Source organism: Leucoraja erinacea, chromosome 3 (assembly GCF_028641065.1).
Source record: "Leucoraja erinacea ecotype New England chromosome 3, Leri_hhj_1, whole genome shotgun sequence".
NCBI lineage: Eukaryota > Metazoa > Chordata > Chondrichthyes > Rajiformes > Rajidae > Leucoraja > Leucoraja erinaceus.
This window is the reverse complement of record NC_073379.1, coordinates 27322138-27342540: the sequence shown is the minus strand read 5'-3', so window position 1 is coordinate 27342540 and position 20403 is coordinate 27322138. Positions and strand designations below refer to the sequence as shown.

The window sequence follows — 20403 nt, the reverse complement described above, 5'->3', positions numbered from 1 at the left end:
TGGTGTGTGTCTGTATCACATTGGTTTTATACTGTGTGAATTTCACTCAGATAGCGCTCCCCCGCTTGCCCTGTCCCCCGCCTGCATAACGGGCTGGTGAAGGAAGTGGGGGGGGAGGGATGTGTGTGTGTGTGTGTGTGTGTGTGTTCTCCACTTTGACAGTGAAAAATCGCCTAAGTGGGACAGGCCCATAACCTTCCTTCTCATAAATCACTCTGCCCACTGACCTGCTTAGATTTTCGTCCCACTGTGACTAGTTTAAACCCTCTCAAGTAGCATTAGCATGAATTAAAACAAAAAGATTAACATATCTGGCTGAAATGACCCATTGAAATTTGTGTTCAAAGTAATAGCGGCAATTTCAAGTCAATGGTGTCACTCTCGCCTCCAGATGCCACAATCTCTGCATTTATATTGGCAACTGCAACTAGTTGCGATCAGAAAACAAAATGTAAAAGCCTAGCATGAATGCCAAAACTATTGAATTTCTCACTCTGGGAGCACATAAGGCTATTTATTTAGTGTATTTATTTTGATACAAGGAGTATTTTGATACGGCAGACTCGGTGGGCGAAGGGCCTCTTTACGTGCTGTATCTCTAAAAGTCTAAAGAGTGTAATGGCTGCAGTGCAACAGTGACTCATCGCTGCATCCACGCATATTTATGCAGTTCATCCAGATTTTCATTGATAATCAAACTATTCACATATAGTATTTTCTTTCTTTGACTGGACAGCACGCAAACAAAATGATTTTCACTGTACCTTGGTACATGTGACAATAATAAACTTAATTAAGATTATCAGCATCACGACTTAGAATAAACAATATTTGTCCTAATCAAACAGCAGATTCATACCAACATGCAAGAGATCCTTGCGCATTCCCGCACAATTACTAGATAAAACCCATTCACACTGTGAAGCAACCCCAGAGATTAAATTAAATAATTTAAATGCTAGAAGACAATAAAGTAGAGTGTCACTTCTACTGCTTGAACTGAACGTGCAACCTTCAGAGTACATGCTGACAGAACATTGCCACTGGTTTTACGAAGGTGAGAAACATGCAGACCTCCTACCTCTTCCTCCTTTGTTCTGGATTTTCCTCTTCCTGTTGAAATGGACCTGCCTCCATAGATAGCTGCCAGGTTTTGCACGATCCCCTGTTTACCATTCAAGGGGTTACATTTTTAGATAAGCCCCGCTTCCTTAAAAAGTGCCTAAACAAATATCAATACTATGCGATCATATAATATTTGAAATCCAATTAGCGATAAATAGTTACAGTATGAAATACTCCTTTAAAGAATATAAAACTAAGAATTTTTTTCAAAACCAAATTAATATTTAGTCTGATTGAGATATAATCAGAAACACTTGTTATATCCTAGATTAGAATTACCATGGTTATCTTAGAATAATGAATTTAGTTTATCATTAAAATCAATTTAATTTAAAATCAATGATACTTCAAAAGATTATGATCATGTGAGAGGAGTAGAATTAGGCCATTCGGCCCATCAAGACTACTTAATTATGGCTGATCTATGTCTCCCCCCTAACCCCATTCTCCTGCCTTCTACCTATAACCTCTGATACTCGTGCTAATCAAGAAACACTTTACTTGAATAAAGTATCATTGAATAGTGGGGGGAAAATAACGATTTAAATGATAAACATTTTTAGTTGCTGGACATCTTTCTCTGGTCTCGACCCGAAACGTCACCCTTCTCTCCAGAGATGCTGCCTGTCCCGCTGAGTTACTCCAGCATTTTGTGTCTACCTTTCTCAATAGAATACTGAGATTTAGCAGAGGAGGACAGTATTAGCTAAGTACTGTGTAGGAAGATGTGCAACCCCCTATTTCCTGGTTTTATTTTATTTATCAATAGAGATAATGTGAACAATATGGTTGTTCATTTAATGAGTAATTCTTACCCCATCCACATTTCTCACTGGTAGTGAAGTCAAACAAAATTTGACGGAGTCACAAGGAAGGATTCAAAGCTAGTATTATGAAATTGGTTTCATCTTACAAGTTAAAAGGAGTTAAGAAATGCAGGGATTTTAATTGAAATTAGGGAGAAATCTCAAAGCTGGGAAACGGTCGATTGGTGTCAGCAAATTTAATATTAGCAGAGCAAAACCTGAGGATCACCACAAGGTGAGACCCTCTAAGTCAGAGACATCTTACAATGTTTAAAGTTGGTGGATATTGGTGGGTAAGGGTATGGATGGATTTGAAAACAAGGGAGAAAAAGTTAAAAAGAAAGATTGTGATTTGCTTATTGAGGCTTTAAAGCACAGGAAAGATGTACACACAAGGCAGTGTAACTTTGGACATAGGCACAGAAACCAGCAGGAAACATTCAATGGGCCTATCGGTCTTACTGAGAGACATCATTTAGACTTAAGAGGACAAGATTATTAGTTGTGCAAAGAGAAAAATAGTGGATTCCTGAATTGACTACATGGGCTAAATGTTCAAAACAAAAATATATATATTTTTTACAATAATAAAATTCCATCGCAGCCTTGAGATTTTGGAAAAACGTAGAGGAGCAAACAATTCCAATTGATAAAGAGAAAGGGAATACAAGCTTTACATTTTCAAGTCAACTGGACAACATGGACATGGTGTTTGGATTTAGATTCACTTAGCTGAAGCAACACTTCAAAACAGGACCTCAGAAACATAATGAAAACAATAAGTTGGTCAGCACCAAATGCTTTTCCCATAGTACATAGCCCAAGGTGTCACTCAGTGTTTAATTATATGATCTGAAAATCCTATTTTATTTCCTTCCAAAATTCTGTCAAAACTTTTAATCCAAAAATAGTGATCTCTTCCTCTCAATTAGTAACCAGTTAGCATATATGAACATAGTTTCCGACTGTAACAAAAGCTTTGTAATATCATCAATATTGTTATTAAGCTGTTCCAATGCCAAAAGGTGATGACAATCTGCAATAACTGCCACAGGTATAACTCCATTATGTACAGAGTTTTAACCAAAGAATGCATCAAAAATAGTAGCCAAAGAAGTAGATTGCATTTCATATTGCAGAGCCGCCTAGAGCTGGGAATACTGATTTAAGATAATAGCTATTTCTCTGGCAGCAAAATAAAATGTTTAATTTGTAGTCCAAATACTAGTCAATTTCTATTTGCCATAGAAACCAAGTGTCCTAATTTGCTTTGTTGAGGGGCCCAGTCAAATCTATGATGTGTGGGACTTCCAGGCAGCAATCTTCATCCAAGTTGGTTCCTGACATGATGGTCATTTGGCCAGTCGTATGTATAATCTCAATCCAAAGTCCGATTGCTCATCGTTCCACCACCATAGAACTCGGAGCAAACGATTTTGATTGATAAAAAGAAAGGGAATACAAGCTTCATATTTTCTTCTTCTTCTTCTTTCGTGTGGCGTGCACAGCCTAAAGTTGTTGGACAACTGCATGTCGAGTTGATTGCATTAGTCGAAACAGGGCAGACCACGTGAAGATTGCAATCTTCCACCCCTTTATATTTTCAAGCCAATTGGACAACATGAAGCCTCATGCACTTGATATTTCCCTCAACTCAAATCAAAGAGAGAGAACATCATTCAACAAAATCTCTCAGCAATTCACAAGATGCTAAATTTGTGTCTTCATCTCTTCAAAAGTAAATGAAGTGTACAAATACAAAAGGTATGATAGCTAATTGTTGGAGTCACTGTCACATTTCAAATATTTCTCTGTGGAATGATCTAAATCAGACAATTTCAGATAGGCGAATCCTTTGAACCAATCAGTTCCATTTAATCAAACAATCTCAGTTAGCCTGGGGTTGCCAAATTGAAATCAGTGCTGTAAATGGGACAGAAAAATAGTCAAGCTTATGGGAGATTTTTCTGCAGAAAACAAAACGTGTGAATGGAACATTTTGTTAATTTTTTCCCTACCAATGTTTAGTTCGGCCTATTGATTAGGTCAAGATACAATATATAAAAACATTGTAACAGCTTGATTTAATGAAAAGGCTGATAAATTACAAAGGGAAAATAGAAGATTTTCAGTCAAAATATTCTATCAAAGAAACAATTTTTTATGTGTCTTACACGGAGAAATAGTTGAAGAGTGAAACACTGCAAAAATTTTGGCGAGAACTATGGCCTCTTGTCATGTTAGAAGAAAGGTCATCTGATGGAGTTTTAGAAGGATTTTGTGTACCTAATGGCAAACAGATGGCGACTGAAATCATGGAAATAGTGGACTGTGCATTGCTGACAACCCCTTTGAGATTAACTCAGTGTGTGATGGAAATTAGGAAGGATGCTCCTATTACAGTGACATTAAATATTTATAATTGAAAATGCTTTAAATCCTACACAGCTAAAGTTTAAGTAGAAAGTAATGAATGATGAAGCACAGCCAAAGGAAAATGTTTCTAGGAAAATTACAGTCAAAACATTTAAAAAATGTCTTGAATCTTGTTGAACAAAGAAGTTGTGTTGCTTAAAATGAAATACTGTTTCATCTCTCTCGTTTAATTTTTTATTGCACATTAGAAGGTAGGCAAACAAGTAACTGAAAAAAGGGTTCTGGTCAAAGTGGTTAATATAGAATGGTGGGGAAGAGAAAAGGGGGTGGTTGCAGTGTTTGCATTGCAGAAGTTCACAATAGTGCAAATGTTCACAATGCAAAGCTGCATCATTTCCACATCAGTCTAGAAACAAAAAGTTGAAAAACAAATTTGGAGAGTCTGAATTTCATTCCACATCTTAAATGTTTGTGCAGTAATTACAAATTACACAGTCCGGTGGGCGGCGCGACTCACGTCGCAGCGGCCTCTGCAGTCCGTTTGTCTTTTTGTTATTTTTTGTCCCGTTTTAAAGTAGTTTTTATTATTTTTTTGATGGGGTATGTGTGTGTGGGGGGGCAGGGGTTGGGGGGGAAACTTTTAAAATCTTTCCCCTGCACGGAGAACCCGACCTTTTCCCTGTCGGGTCTCCGTTGTCGTTGGGGCTGCAACGTGGAGTGGCCTCCAGCAGGAACGACCTAGGGCTCCAGTCACGGAGCTGCGGAGCTACTCACCATCATGGAGCTAGCCGAGTCCGGAGCGGGTGGAGCAGTGGTGGCGCGCTGCTGTGACCCGACCCCCGGAGATTCGGAGGCTTACCGCAGGTCTGGCAGACAGTAACTCCGGGAGCCCGCGGGTCCCTGCTGGGAGACCGCTTTTCGAGGCTTCTGCAACTGCGACTTCACCCGCCCGAGTCGCGGGGTCGAGGAGTGCCTGGAGCGGGGCCTTACATCATCGCCCGGCGTGGCTTCAACGGCTGCGGGACTTTGCTAGAGCCCGTCGGGGGCTCCAACAACAAGACCCGGAGCGTGGTATTGTCCGTGAGAATAAGAAACATAAGCTATCTCTTTATGCAGATGATCTGTTATTATTCATTTCTAACCCTGAGATCTATTCCGGCAATAGTAGCATTACTTAATCAATTTAGTAGTTTCTCTGGTTATAAACTAAATCTTAGTAAGGGTGAGCTCTTTCCATTAAATAATTTAGTTTTGACTTATAGACAGTTTCCATTTAGATTGACTACCGAACGTTTTACTTATCTAGGTATTAAGATCACCAAGAAACACAAGGATTTATTTAAAGCTAATTTTATGCCTTTAATTGACCATATCAAACAAGTTTACTAAATGATCACCAATGTCCTTATCTTTAATTGGCCGAATCAATGCTATTAAAATGTTCATTTTACCTAAACTTTTGTATATATTTCAGATGATACCAATTTTTATTGCCAAATCTTTCTTTGATAGTATTGATTCCAAAATTTCTTCATATATATGGCAGAATAAAAATTCCAGACTAAGTAAAAAATACTTACAGAAATCAAAAAAAAGATGGTAGTTTGGCATTGCCGAACCTTAGATTCGACTATTGGGCAGTCAATGTTCGTTATCTAACATTTTGGACAATAGATTTAGAAGATACCCAATGCCCAGGATGGTTAAATCTTGAACGTGATTCCTTACAAGGGCTATCATTGGCTTCTATTCTAGGGGCCTTGTTACCTTTTACAATTACGAGATTGAATAAATATACGACTAACCCAATAATAAGACATACGTTTCGAATATGGTTGCAATTTCGTAAGTTTTTTGGACTAAATTATTTTATCTTATCGAGTCCTATCTTTAGCAATGTTACAAAATTTTGAGATTTTAAAAATCAAGTCTTTAATTTATCCCATCAGATAAAGCATAACAATAAGTTTAATTTGACACCTACTTCACTTTCATATCTTCAGTATTAAAAAAGTTATGGCCATTTTATTACTCGGAAATTGGCATCTTGTTCCCTATTGCTTTTTTTATTGACTTAACACAAATGCTGTGATCGAGAACATTTAAAAGCTCATAACGTTCTTAAAATTTAAGAGAACTGAAAGAAATGTTTAGTTATTGTAGATTGAAGCATTCTGAAACAAATATGAAACAATCTTACTTAGATGACTTGAAATTAAAGCATATAATTAGTTAGTTACCTAATTGTAGCTAATTACAAAATTCAATGACTAGATCTAAACATCTATCCATTTCTTAAGAATAGATTAACATTTTTAAACAGCCTAAGTGGCCAAATAACATTCACACAAGAATTCACAATATAACATCATTTTTAAATCTCATTGTCATGGGTTTATAGGCCAAATGGAAGGAATCTAATGTAAATTACCTGTAAATTAATGGCCATTTAAATCAACTTGCCTGTGGGATTTTCTGGAACGGGACCATTTGGAACGCTGAGGTTGCAGTGATTTTAGTCCCCATTTCGGCTGTAAATGCACTGCCGGTTCTTCGGGGAAAAAAATCACCGCTTTGCAACTTAAAATGTGAATTAAATACATCTTAAGAAACACTTTTATACATAAAAATAAACTACTTTCTTTTACCTGTCCCCTACATAAAATCCGGCCCCGTTGTCGGCATTGACGGCTTCAGAAGGTGATTTTAAAATCACTCCAGCGATTAATTTGTCGGGCGAATTTTTTTTTAAAACAAACAGAACGGCCGTCGGAACGATTCTTTAGCAAAATCTTGCACTCCAACAAAATATAATCCAGGATCAGGTCGGAAAAAAATGCTTTTTAACCCCCCCCCCCCCCCCCCTCAAATGCGCCCAAATCGCACACACGGCCAGTGGCAGAATTGCAGTGCCGCTGAAGGTAAGTACTGTAACATACCTACTATCTTATCTAATTTTCTCTTCCAACCTTCTAGTACTGATCAAGCCTTTCTGTTAAGGAAGAGGAAGGGATTAGTAGCTTTTCATGATTTGTTTTTGGATGGCTGTTTTATGTCTTTCGAACAACTCTCTAATAAATATAATTTATCTAATTCACACTTTTTTAGATATTTACAAATTAGACAGTTTTTGAAGGCTACTACCCTTTTTTCCACTACCACATCAAACAGAAATTTTGTAAAAAAATTTACATTTGAACCTTTATCAGAAAGGATTAATAACGACTATTTATGAGTTGATTTTGAAATTACAAATAGATATATTTGATAAAATAAGAATGACTGGGAAAGAGAACTGCAAATTTATCTATCTATAGAGAAATGGGAGAGGATTCTTCAATTAGTCAATACCTCTTCAATGTGTGCAAGACACGCTCTGATACAATTCAAGGTGGTTCACAGAGTTCATATGTCAAAAGATGTTAGCTCGTTTTTATGGTCATATCAATCCTACCTGTGACAGATGTAACTCTGAAGTGGCCTCACTGACCCATATGTTTTGGACCTGCCCACTTTTGGAAAAATATTGGAAATAGATTTTTGATACTATTTCTGTAGTCTTAGGTATTGATTTACAACCTCATCCTATTACTGCAATTTTTGGGCTACCAATGTTAGATTCTATTCATTTGTCCCGTTCCGCCCATCGGTTGATTGCTTTTACCACATTAATTGCCAGAAGATCTATTTTATTTAAATGGAAAGACTCCAACCCTCCGACCACACTCCATTGGTACTCTGAAACGATATCATGTTTAAATTTAGAAAAAATCAGGAGTGACATTATTAAACCCTTGGGTAAATTTGATAAGACTTGGGGAAAATTTATTCAACACTTTCACACAACATAAATTGCTCCCTTTCTAACCGTTATAAAAACTATTTTACCACTACTGTATATGGTGGAACGGACTTGACGCCAAACAGACGTAAATTGTTGAAATTCTCAGCTCAGATTCTGTTTTGCTTTTTTTTTCTCTTTAGTTTAGGGGGGTTTTGTTTCTTCCTTTTTTCCTTTTTTTTCTTTCTTTTTATCTTTTTTCTACATATAAAGTTTTCTTTTAAACATTTAACTATATTTACATAGAGATCGGGAGGTCTATATTCAATGTGTATTTTGACACTGGACTCATATTTAGGTTATACCTGTTATTAATGTGATCCTGATCTCTATGTATCAATATCATTGTTATGTTTATCATTATTTTTTTTGCTTTTTTTTTGTTTTGGTTTTGTTTTTTCGAAAAAAACTAATAAAAAGATTTTGAAAGAAAGCAAGAAAGAAGAAAGAGATCACTGCTAAGCTTACTAATCGCAAAGGAAGACCTCCACAGCTGATGACAGAAGGATTATCTCTATAATAAAGAAAAATCCCCAAACACTTGTCCAACAGATCAGAAACACTTCAGGAGTCAGGTATGGATTTGTCCATGACCATTGTCCGCAGAAGACTTCATGAACAGAAATACAGAGGCTACACTGCAAGATGCAAACCACTGTTTAGCCGCAAACATAGGATGGCCAGGTTACAATTTGCCAAGAAGTACTTAAAAGAGCAACCACAGGTCTGGAAAAAGGTCTTGTGGACAGATGAGAAAAAAAATAACTTATATCAGAGTGATGGCAAGAGGAAAGTTTGGAGAGGAGAAGGAACTGCCCAAGATCCAAAGCCTATCACCTCATCTGTGAAACACGGTGGTGGGGGTGTTATGGCCTGGGCATGTATGGCTGCTGAAGGTACTGGCTCACTTATCTTCATTGATGATACAATTGCTGATGGTAGTACCATAATGAATTTTGAAGTGTATAGACACATCCTATCTGTTCAAGTTGAAACAAATGCCTCAAAACTCATTGGTTGGCGGTTCATTTTACAGCAAGACAATGATCCCAAACATACTGCTAAAGCAACAAAGGAGTTTTTCAAAGCTAAAAAATGGTCAATTCTTCAGTGGCCAAGTCAATCACTCGATCTGAACCCAATTGAGCATGCCTTTTATATGCTGAAGAGAAAACTGAATGAACAAGCATACGCTAAAGATGGCTGCAATACAGGACTGGCAGAGCATCACCATAGAAGACACCCAGCAACTGGTGATGTCCATGAATCACAGACTTCAAGCAGTCATTGCATGCAAAGGATGTGCAACAAAATACTAAACATGACTACTTTCTTTACATGACATTGATGTGTCCCAAACATTATGGTGCCCTGAAATGTGGGGACTATGTATAAACACTGCTGTAATTTCTCCATGGTGAAACCAAAATGTATAAAAATGGCCTTTATTAAAATCTGACAATGTGCACTTTAACCACATGTGATTTTTTTTCGATTACAAATCACAAATTGTGGAGTACAGAGGCAAATAAATGACGGGTCTTTGTCCCAAACATTACTCTGATCAAGAAGGCTCACAGCGTCTCTTCTTCCTGAGGAGACTGAAGAAGGTCCATCTGTCTCCTCAGATCCTGGTGCACTTCTACCGCTGCACCATCGAGAGCATCCTTACCAACTGCATCACAGTATGGTATGGCAACTGCTCTGTCTCCGACCGGAAGGCACTGCAGAGGGTGGTGAAAATTGCCCAACGCATCACCGGTTCCACGCTCCCCTCCATTGAGTCTGTCAAAAGCAAGCGCTGTCTGCGGAGGGCGCTCAGCATCGCCAAGGACTGCTCTCACCCCAACCATGGACTGTTTACCCTCCTACCATCCGGGAGGCGCTACAGGTCTCTCCGTTGCCGAACCAGCAGGTCGAGGAACAGCTTCTTTCCGGCCGCTGTCACTCTACTAAACAACGTACCTCGGTGACTGCCAATCCCCCCCCCCCCCCCCCCCCCCCCCCGCCGGACACTTATTATTTATTTTTTATTCAAATCGTTTGCTATGTCGCTCTTCAAGGGAGATGCTAAATGCATTTCGTTGTCTCTGTACTGTACACTGACAATGACAATTAAAAATTGAATTGAATTGAATTGAATTGAATTGAATTGATGAAGGGCACTGTATGAATCCATGACAAGTGGAACAAGATGTGAAGACAGAGTACAAGCAGCAGAGGTCAGTGTGGAGCAGGCCATGCCTGTGGCAATGAACAAGTAAACAGACCATGAGGCAGTGAGGGTCTGCAGCTAACATGGACAGTGATTAAGGAATAATGAGAGTGTAAGGGGGGATGAGGGGGGGGGGGGGTGTAGGGCGAGAAAGAGAGAAGTGTCAATGATAAAGGCAAGAAACAGCATGAGTGGCTGAGAGTGGGGGATGGCAGGATTACATTTTAATAATGGCAAGAGATGTTCATATGTGCGACGTGCATTGAATTAACATTGCTTTATCACCAAGCTATAATGCATAGTGCCTTCAGGAATGACTAACTACAGGAACAATCTGTTGTATTTCAAATTCACATTAAATTCACATTCCACATCCTCAAGATTACTCTGCCAATTCATTGTAAATTCAAAACCACATGTATTATATGAGTTATTGATATGATATCTTCTGTATTCATGCCTACTATATTCCGTTGTGCTGATGCAAAGCAAGAATTTCATTGTCCTATCTGGGACATATGACAATAAACTCTCTTGACTTGACTTGACTATTTCAAAGAAGGGAGATTTATGAGCATACCTGTCTTGTGCAACCTAACATTCAAGCAATACATTATGGGAAGCATGATGTACCTAAACAGCCTTACCTCAAGATGGATTAAGGTTTTAAACTGCAAATTAATGACAAAGAGATCTTTTTTTAAAAGGACTAACATAAATTGGCAGCATAATAAACTTGTTATTAAGTAGCTACTGACTCACTTACCAAACCATTCAAAAATATCTTAATGCAAGGCATTCAAAATCATAAAAACATTCACAAAATCTACATTAAAATCTACATTCACTAAGGAGGACACAAACAATATTCCTGATATATTAGTGGCCAGAGGATCTGGGGTGACAGAGGAACTGAAGGAAATCCACATTAGGCAGGAAATTATGTTGGATAGACTGATGGGATTGAAGGCTGATAAATCCCCAGGGCCTGATGGTCTGCATCCCGGGTACTTAAGGAAATGGCTCTAGAAATCGTGGATGCATTGGTGATAATTTTCCAATGTTCTGTAGACTCAGGATCAGTTCCTGTGGATTGGATGGTAGCTAATGTGATCCCACTTTTTAAGAAAGGCGGGAGAGAGAAAACGGGGAATTATAGACCAGTTAGCCTGACATCGGTGGTGGGGAACATGCTGGAGTCAATTCTAAAAGATGAGATAGCCACACATTTGATAGCAGTAACAGGATCGGTCCGAGTCAGCATGGATTTACGAAGGGGAAATCATGCTTGACTAATCTTCTGGAATTTTTTGAAGATGTAACTAGGAAAATGGACAAGGGAGAGCCAGTGGATGTAGTGTACCTGGACTTTCAAAAAGCATTTGATAAGGTCCCACATAAGGGATTAGTGGGCAAAATTAGGGCACATGGTATTGGGGGTAGAGTGCTGACATGGATAGAGAAGTGGTTGGCAGACAGGAAACAAAGAGTAGGGATTAACGGCTCTCTTTCAGAATGGCAGGCAGTGACCAGTGGGGTACCGCAAGGCTCTGTGCTGGGACCGCAGCTATTTACAATATACATCAATGATTTGCAGATGACAAAAAGCTGGGTGGCAGTGTGAACTGTGAGGAGGATGCTATGAGAATGCAGGGTGACTTGGACAGATTGGGGGACTGGGCAGATGCATGTCAGTTGAAGTTTAATGCGGATAAATGTGAGGTTATCCACTTTGGTAGTAAAAACAGGAAGGCAGATCACTATCTAAATGACATCGTTGTGAAAAGGGGAAATACAACGGGATCTTGTACATCAGTCTATGAAAGTAAGCATGCAGGTACAGCAGGCAGTGATGAAAGCGAATGGCATGTTGGCCTTTATAACAAGAGGAATCGAATATAGGAGCAAAGGTGCAGTTGTACAGAGCCCTAGTGAGACCATACCTGGAGTATTGTGTGCAGTTTTGGCCCCCTAATTTGAGGAAGGACATTCTTGCTATTGAGGGAGTGCAGCGTAGGTTTACAAGGTTAATTCCCGGGATGGCGGGACTGTCATATGCTAAGAGAATGGAACAGCTGGGCTTGTACACTCTGGAGTTTAGAACAATGAGAGGGGATCTCATTGAAACATATAAGATTGTTAAGGGCTTGGACATGCAAGAGGCAGGAAACATGTTCCTGATGTTGGGAGAGTCCAGAACCAGGGGCCACAGTTTAAGAATAAGGAGTAAGCCATTTAGAACGGAGACGTGGAAACACTTTTTCTCACAGAGAGTGGTGAGTCTGTGGAATTCTCTGCCTCAGAGGGCGGTGGAGGCAGGTTCTCTGGATGCTTTCAAGAGAGAGCTAGATAGGGCTCTAAAAAATAGCGGAGTCAGGGGATATGGGGAGAAGGCAGGAACGGGGTACAGATTGGGAATGATCAGCCATGATCACATTGAATGTCGGTGCTGGCTCGAAAGGCTGAATGGCCTACTCCAGCACCTATTGTATATTGTCTAAAACATTCAACAATTCCACAAGATAGCACACAATGCAGATACTCCTGGGAGCTTAGAGTATTCCTCCTCCCTACATTTTACAACAGCATCACAACTGCACATTGGTGCAGCGATAGAGTTGCTGCCATTCAGTGCCAGAGATCCGGGTTCATCCAGATTACGAGTGCTGTCTGTACGGAGTTTGTACGTTCTGCCTGTGCACCTATTGTCTATTGAACACGTGGATTCTTACGGGTTTTTTGGTTTCATCCCACATTCCAAAGACATGCAGTTTTGCTAATAATTGTCCTTTGTAAATTGTCCCTAGTTTGTAGGATAGAACTGGTGTATGGGTGATTGTTGTTCGGCGTGGACTCGGTGAGCCGAAGGGCCTGTTTCCCTGCTGTATCTCTAAAACAAAATAAAAACTGCTTGACCCTCGTCTTGGTTTTTCAGAACCACAAAAATTGAACTTTTTGCCGCATGACGCAATATGATCAGCACATCCGAATGGCGCACAGTGGATCTGACCCCTTCAGGTAAAGCATGTGCTATTTACGGGCACATTTGCAACAACTGTAACAAAGACATTTCAAAGGTTCACTGCTTGGCAACACAAAGAATGCTGTAACCACAGCGGCAATCAGTTGTTATTCGAAATTGAAAAACTTCTGCATAAAGACCACAAGAACTCATGGATTCGCGTAAAAACTCATGTCGAGCCTACAAATGACACCAGACCCACTGCATGGGTTTGACTTTTAAATACCCCTGAACTCATTGAGGGTCAATTAGGAAGGGAGAATAAATATAATCCTTGTTCACCGGTGTCCAGTTTGTGTTTTCCAAGGACCAGTCAGCTCCAAAACGCATCACTGCACATGGACCAAAGAGTGGAATTCCAACTTTGATACCAGAGTCTGAACTTGGTAGGTACAAATACAGATTGACCCATCCTTAATATCGCAGAGGAGAAACTCAACATAATCAGTAAGTACAAGAGCAACAAGGATAAGGGACTAGCACTGGTTGTGAGTTTCCCCTTCGAGTCACCAGACCATCCTGACTTGGAAATATAAAATCACTATATCCAAATCCTGACACTCCCTAATCAGCTGAAGAAGGGTCACGACCCAAAACATCACCCATTCCTTCTATCCAGAGATGTTGCCTGTCCCGCTGAATTACTCCAGCATTTTGTATCTTTATTTGGTGTAAACCAGCATCTGCAGTTCCTTCCTCCACTATTCAGCAGCATGGTGGGAGGACTCTCATTAGAAGGATTTCACTAGGGGACACCTTCTTGAATACAATTAGGGATGAGAAAAAGATGCTGGCTCTGTCAGTAATGCCTAGATGTCAAAATTCCTTAAATAGGATATGACTATGATTTAAAAATGGTCAAAACCATTTGAAATAAGGTAACATATAGGAACAATAATATATGTCCTTATGGCCGTGACACTGGAAACCATAAGATTAGTTCATGGTCAAGAAAAAAGAATATTCTAAAGATCCAAAAATCAAGAAAAGAAAACCTATAGATGCTGGGAACTGAAATAAATATTAAAATATAATAAAATATTGGAAACATTCAGCAGGTCAGACAGCATCTTTGAAAGAGAAGCAGAGTTAAATTTCAAGTACCAGACCTTTTGCCAGAACACCAGAAGGACACAAAACCTGTTTTAAACTGTTCCTGTTCAATCTTTCTTTCTGACTGGAGTTTTCAACAAGTGGTGATGAAACCAAGGTCATGGCAAAATATATAACAGATAAAATTCATCCCACCAAAATTTCACCAGTGCGCATTGCACGCCAATTCCAAATTGTTTTGCAAGAGAATAAGTATTCTGATTAAAAATCAAAATGAAGATTTAAGAATATCAACTGCTCCATCCTTCACCCCCCACCTTAAACCACGTGGCTTTGATTTTAAATTCGAACAAAGTCACACTCTTACTCAGCAGATGCTTTGCTGAAACACTGACATCCATTTTCAGAAACTTAGTCAGCAAATTCCTTCATTCAAAAGTTGATGAGAAAGCCCAAGACAATATTAAATATAATCTCTTCATTTTTTGAAAGAATTTGACAGAAAGAATCAAGGACAATAGGCTGAAAAAGTAGAGTTGCCGTACAAGTTTAGTGAATGGGAAAATGGCTAACAAGCCAATTACTACTCCTTACAGTTTATTCTACTGTGGTTAAAGTTCTTGAACTCTCAACTCTGGAGCTGACATAACCACTGTGCATGGTCACAAATTGGACACTCGGGCTCAGGAGAGATGTGTGCAATCACATGCAAGAATTGACCATGAAACACAATACATTTCAAATAGGTACCTGTTCTCAAAATATGTAGATGACAGACTAGAGATAACACACCCAAGTCCAAAAGGACATTCTGCACACCTGGACTTTCACTGCAATGGAATTTGAGAATTTCTCCAACCCTGCATACCCTCGTTTCATAAAATGAACAGCACTCCAACAAGCCATGTGACTAAATTGGTCCTTTCCAATATGAATGCTCCACCAAATCCAATCAGGATATCTTTCCATTAATTCCCCTCTCACATACTTGTCTACTGTCCGCTTGTCTGCAAAGCGCAGAGTGCTGGAGTAACTCAGCGAGTCAGGCATCATCTATGAAGATAATGGATGTGACGATTTGGGTTGGGACCCTTCTGCAGAACATCATGTATCCATGTTCTCCAGAGATGCTACTTAACCCGCTGAGTTACTCCGGCACTCTGCGTCTTTTTTATTCACCAGCACCTACAACTTCTTGTGTTTCTTCTCATCTGAATCTACGTTGCAACTGCTTGAAGTAACAAGTACTGATGGTAAGTATAAATTGATGAACGGGAGCTACATGGTCACATTGGAGAACAGTATAATACCACATTGAAGTGCTTGCCTTCCTTCCTAAGGAATTACCTGTACGGATGCAAAGAGGCTTTGAAAAAATTGGACATGCACTTGCAATGTACAATTAACACACTCTGCCTCTCTTCAACAGTTGGGTGAAGAATTAGTTGAGACCAAAAATGTCATACCAAGTGTCCTTCACCACGAGCTTTATTCTGCAATGCTTCCCGCTTGCGCTGCCAAAATTCTTCGACTTGTTTTGCCCGTTCTGCTGCTGCATGTCCTCGTTGCCTGGACGAATAAATGTTAAGGTTTCAATTAACCAAGTTTCAATAAAGAAATCCATTATTAAGCACTACACAGTCAAATATATACAAACTTAATTGATTGATATAACATGGAAACAGGCTCTTCAGCCCACCACTGTTCACACTAGTACTATGTTACCCCACTCAATTTAAGAGGAACCCGATGGGATGACTTTTTCGCACAGAGGATGGTGGGCTGAGCTGCCAGAGGAGGTAGTTGAGGCAGGTACTGTAAAACATTTTAAAGACATTTGGACAAGAAGGTGGATAGGAAAAGATTAAATGGACATGGACAAATCCAGGGCAGGTGGAACTAGTGTAGATGGGGAAGCTTGGTCCGCATGTGCAAGTTGGACCGAAGGTCATGTTTCCATGCTGTATGACTATGACTGCAATTAACCAAAGAAAATTCTATACTCCTCCCCAGCAACATACTTCCCTTTGCAATGCAAATAAAAATGGTTACCCTCCTGGAAGATTAGCCACAAATTAAATACAAGCAATGAAAATGCAGGAATTGATAAACCAAAACCGTGATGTATCCTATGTGAGATAACGGGAATACATGTCTACAGTACCTGTGCATAAAGGTGGCAGAGTGCGCAGCTGGTAGCTGCCTCACTGCGCCAAAGGCTCAGGGTGCTGTCTGTGTGAAGTCTGCATGTTTTCCCTGTGACTGCATGAGTTTCCTCTGGGTGCTCCAGTTTCTTCCCATACAACATAGCAGGTTTTTAAGTTAAATGGCCTCTGTAAATTTTAGGAAGTGGATGCGAAGGTGGGATAACATAGAACTAGGGCTTGTTTCCACTCTGCGACTTTCAATAAAAAATTGCGTTAAATGAGTTTTCAAGTTGGATTGCTGAGAGAGTAACAGTTCGGTCACTAACATACCTGTAGGCATTTGCATGCTTGGCTACATTTTCAAGTCTCTTTACTTCTCTTCTGATTACTTCTGCATCAGGCAGCTGGTGGAGACATCCTGCTCCATTCGGAATCCCAGGGCCTGGAGCTGCTGACACCCCACTGTAAAAATGAACACAATTGGCCTCTTTAGACCAGAAAATTGTTGCTAGATCGACATTAAAGAGTGGGTATTGGGGGTAAAATAACAGCAAGAAATGAGGATTGTTCAGGGTAGCTTCTTCCCAATAACCTTCAGGCTCTTGAACATTACAAAACATTACAAAACTAAACTATGAACTCTGGACTTTGTGTGCAGGAAGGAACTGCAGATGCTGGTTTACACCGAAGATAGATACAAAATGTTGGAGTAACTCAGTGGGTCAGGCAGCATCTCTGGAGAAAAGGAATAGGTGATGTTTCGGGTCAAAACCCTTCATCTGTGTGAAGCAGAGTTGGTCGCACAGAGGATACAGAGGTGCTTCAGGAGGATATAAGCAGATGTAAGTGCACTGGTGAGGTCAGAGCAGAAGGACGATAATATGGAAAAATGGTACATTAGCACAAGAAGTTTGTAACAAAAGATTTACAGATGTTGGTGCTCAGACGAACTGGACGCCTTTGGACAGAAACATTGAAAGTTAACATGCAGGTTCCACATGCAATTCAGAACGTGAATAGGGATTCCCTAAAAATAATGCAGAGCTAAACTCTCGACATATGAAAGGATATACTTGCAGTGGATGATGTGCACTAAAGGTTCACCAAATTGATTCTGGGCAATGTCCTCTGAGGAAAGACCAAGCAGAGCAGAGGGAGAAACTTTGTCATCTTGCAACTGGGTCATTAACTAGTTGTATTAGTTTTTGCAATGGAAGAGGATGAAATATTTCTTAAATGCGCCACTTTGCAGCAGTACTTGAGCCATTAATCACCTTGGGACAACCTAAAGCTCATAAAGCTCAATATTATTGCTTTTTATTATGTTATTATTTCACATGCTAAGATTTGAAATACTTCTGCAAATTAAGTCAAATCAAATTTTATAAGGACATGCACTTTAGAGTTTAGAGATACAGCATGGAAACAAGCCCGTCGGCCCACCGCCACGCCAACCACCAATCACCTGTACACTAGTTCTATGTCCTACACAATAGGGCCATTTACAGAACCCAATTAACCTACAAACCTGCATATTTGGGATGTGGGAGGAAAATGGAGCACCAAGAGAAAACCCACATGGTCACAGGAGAACGTACAAACTCCACACAGACAGCGTCTGCGAACAGGATTGAACCCGGGCCTCTGGTACTGGCAGTAGTTCTAATGCTGCACCTCAAGAAAGATAACTTGCACATTACTGGGGGAAAAAAATACTGTCTGTGGATTTATAATCAGACAGCCGGGCACACTAGCTTGAAAGACTCAAACTGTGATGCTATTTTCTCCCACCAGTTGCTAATTTGATAGTGATTTATTTTTACATTTTGAATGCAAAAACGTCAAAACTAGTTTGTTCACAATCCGCAAAATCTTAAATTCTATGAGATGGGGAATCAGCTGAGTGTTACTTGCTGTGTTATGAGATTGTACTGCATCCAAGCTCTATAGCGTTAAGTATATGTTATACTACGGTCGGAAGGCCGACGGACTAATGCTAGACTGCTGGAGTTGCCAGCTATCAAATGACCCTTTAGGCTGATGTCCAAACTGCCAGTCATTGCATTCTCAATTGCAATAAGATCTTATTGCCCCCTGAAAAATTGGCAGTCATTCCACTTCCCTGGCCAACATAAGTCTCCAATCAACAACGATTGATTGTTTCGGAGTTGTTTGAAAGATCTTCCTGCATCTTCCTGCTCCATTTAGCTTTGTACCACACTACTTTCACCAAACATGCTGCATGTCTGCTGATCTCGGGACGTGGTTAAAAAAAAGATGCAAAGTTAAAAAATGTTTATATTTAAAACAATTTAAATTTTTATGGAAAAATCTATCTTCAGTATTGCTAAACAAAAATTATTTAGTAAAAATGTATTTTAAGTAGTTTGTACAGCCCCCATAAAAAGAGCTTTCAGATCTCATGCCTCAAGAGGTGAACGCTCCTCAGTGAAGATGGAAAAGTACCCGTGAACACGTTCCCGAGGCGGTGTCTCCATGTTCCACTTTAGGCCTTTCTCCTCAAAAACTTTAATGTTTTCCTTCTGCTGCTGCATGTGGTCGAGGATAGCATGATAATGTTCGTAGCGTTGCCCATTGTTAGCTGCTGGCAGGATGCCTCCCGAGCCTCCACCTCCACCCCCAGAGAAGGGAACCTGCAAAGAGTAAACAAAATGTACTGCTTGCCTCAACGACCCCAAATGGTGAAAAGCATTGTATTTATAGCATAGTATTCCATATCATGAATATGATATATCATGAATATCATAGCATTTAATTGTACATCTGGCAAGACTACAGAGCTTTCATCTGGTCTCTTGTTGAGGTGTGATCTAACTTGATGCCATAATGTTTAGATTATTATTGTTACTTGTACTGAAGTGCAGTGAAAGGCTTTTTCTAAATTTTCTAATGTTATCTGTGAATTGGATAGATTGAAAAATAGTGAGATTAAACGAGTACTTACCAGTACGAAGTTTGATCTGTATTTTATGAGGAGTTACGATGAGGGATTACGTGAAGAACCCACCCAGTGCGCAGGCGCGGCATACTTCCAAGCAGCGGTGTGGAATCACAGGTAGACACAATATATGAAGTAAAGATAGTAAAGATTAAAGAGGCATCAGCTCGAGTTTGATCCATATACTGAGGGTGGGAGCGGAGGGCACGTAATCCCTCATCGTAACTCCTCATAAAATACAGATCAAACTTCGTACTGGTAAGTACTCGTTTAATCTCACTATTTTACTTCGGAGTCACGTGAGTGACTACGTGAAGACTTCAAAGATCTGTGATTTCAAACCGTGTAACAGCTATATCACTCGCTGCCGAAGTTATCGAGGGAGGAAGTGGTATCTAAAGACCAACGAATCTGTTTGTTTTTTGAAAACAAAAATGTTTATTAAACAATAACAAAAATAGCTCCCTTGGGCTTAAAATTATAAGTTTGCAGTTTCTAAAATTTTCTCTGCAAACAAGTCTTTCTGCATCAGCGGTTTATGATAAAATATCCGGAACGTCGATTCCCTTGACCATCCTGCTGTGCTTAGGATGTGGTCGATGGGAACATCCATCCGTTCCGCAGCTGATGTAGATGCTGCCCTAATAGAATGGGATTTAAAAACATCAGTGTTAATCCCTGCAGCTTTCAGGACCTGTTTTAACCACCTGGATATAGTTTGGCTGGTTACCCGTCCAAAAGGCTTCTTGTGGCTGACCCATAAGGCTTTTTCACTCCCTCTAAGTGTATGGGTTGTGTCTACATAGTTGTATAAATGGGTCACTACACAGAGCCTAGGTTCTGGAGGGTAGGCCCGGAA

General features: G+C 39.8%; 1 protein-coding gene across 7 annotated transcripts in view; it reads right to left on the bottom strand.

Moving 5' to 3' along the window:
- Positions 1–20403, bottom strand: part of nek1 (NIMA-related kinase 1) — a 166353-nt gene that overhangs the window by 85939 nt on the left and 60011 nt on the right. For 5 of the 7 annotated variants that reach the window (XM_055632331.1, XM_055632334.1, XM_055632335.1 and 2 more), the window contains 4 exons: positions 19052–19239; positions 16916–17047; positions 15905–16007; positions 1082–1165 (listed from right to left, as the gene is read on the bottom strand). In XM_055632331.1, coding sequence (XP_055488306.1) covers positions 1082–1165; positions 15905–16007; positions 16916–17047; positions 19052–19239 — 507 coding nt within the window. The remainder of the gene's footprint in view (positions 1–1081; positions 1166–15904; positions 16008–16915; positions 17048–19051; positions 19240–20403) is intronic. The other 2 variants (XM_055632336.1, XM_055632337.1) reach the window with 1 other exon arrangement.